The sequence below is a fragment of the Ceratina calcarata genome, unplaced genomic scaffold (assembly GCF_001652005.2).
Source record: "Ceratina calcarata isolate Rehan_Ccalc_2016 unplaced genomic scaffold, ASM165200v1 scaffold1830, whole genome shotgun sequence".
Classification (NCBI taxonomy): domain Eukaryota; kingdom Metazoa; phylum Arthropoda; class Insecta; order Hymenoptera; family Apidae; genus Ceratina; species Ceratina calcarata.
In genome coordinates, this window is record NW_017139759.1 from 4,925 (window position 1) to 5,992 (window position 1,068).

The window sequence follows — 1,068 nt, forward strand, 5'->3', positions numbered from 1 at the left end:
GCCTAATAGTCATTATATTCAAAATATCTTATTAAAAAAATCAGTGAATCACCGTATTTGGTCGACATTCCTGTCATTCTTTACCTAAAGCGATCTGCGGAATGTGGGGCCTAATCTCAGCCGGTTTCAAATTCGTCGCCAAGGGTGTACTAGGCCCATTCACCAAAACTGATCCTAAATAATTCAACAGTTTCTGTGCACGGTTCTGGCTAGGCTGAAACTGGAACAGTTGCGGGTTCTCGTCGATGAAATACGTGTCCACGTTCCCGTTTAAGAATTTCTGGTTTTCAAGGACGTTCAATAGGAAGGGGATGTTCGTCTTCACCCCGCGGACTCGGAACTCTCGCAACGCTCGGTTCATCTTTGCACAAGACGATTGCAGATCTGCCGCATGAGCTATTACCTAGAAATAGAGCAACGCAATCTATCTTTAAACAGTTTTTAATTTTTGATGATTTATGCATATAAAAAAATCATTAATTAATTATTGTTATTTTGAGTCAATCAGAGAATCGATGATTAAATCAAATATGATTATCAGGATTTATCAAATCATCGATTTTATCGAACGCAGAAACAAATAACAAGTCAGTTGTTACCTTGACCAGAAGAGAGTCATAGTATGGCGAGATAATCGCACCAGCAAACGCCGAGGCTCCGTCCAATCTGATTCCCATACCTTCTCCAGATCTGAATACTTCTATTCTTCCGGTATCCGGTTGGAAGTTTTTCGCTGGATCCTCAGTAGTGACTCTGCACTGTATCGCGAATCCTTGAGGAACGATCTTGTCTTGGGTCAGTCCTAATTCAGGCAGCGTAATGCCTTCGGCTATTCTTATCTGAGATTGCACCAGATCGATTCTGAAAATTTTCGAAAACAGATAATACAAGCAAACGTGATATAACGATATTAAAATGCAGATGTGTAAAAATAATATGTATAGAACAAAAATATGATAATTAAAATTGTTTTTAATAAACGTAGAGAACTCTTAATGATTGAAAAATGATAATTACCCAGTTATCTCTTCTGTGACTGTGTGCTCGACTTGCAACCTAGCATTGACT

At 38.8% G+C, this 1,068-nt stretch overlaps 1 protein-coding gene across 1 annotated transcript in view; it reads right to left on the reverse strand.

The window, feature by feature from the left end:
* The window catches only part of LOC108633100 (pyruvate carboxylase, mitochondrial-like), a 5,642-nt gene extending 4,878 nt beyond the window's left edge, over nt 1–764 (reverse strand). Inside the window, exons 1-2 of the mRNA XM_026811033.1 lie at nt 600–764; nt 85–403 (exon numbers count right to left, since the gene is read on the reverse strand). Coding sequence (XP_026666834.1) covers nt 85–403; nt 600–677 — 397 coding nt within the window. The 5' untranslated portion in view covers nt 678–764. The remainder of the gene's footprint in view (nt 1–84; nt 404–599) is intronic.
* Between the last annotated feature and the right edge of the window lie 304 nt (nt 765–1,068).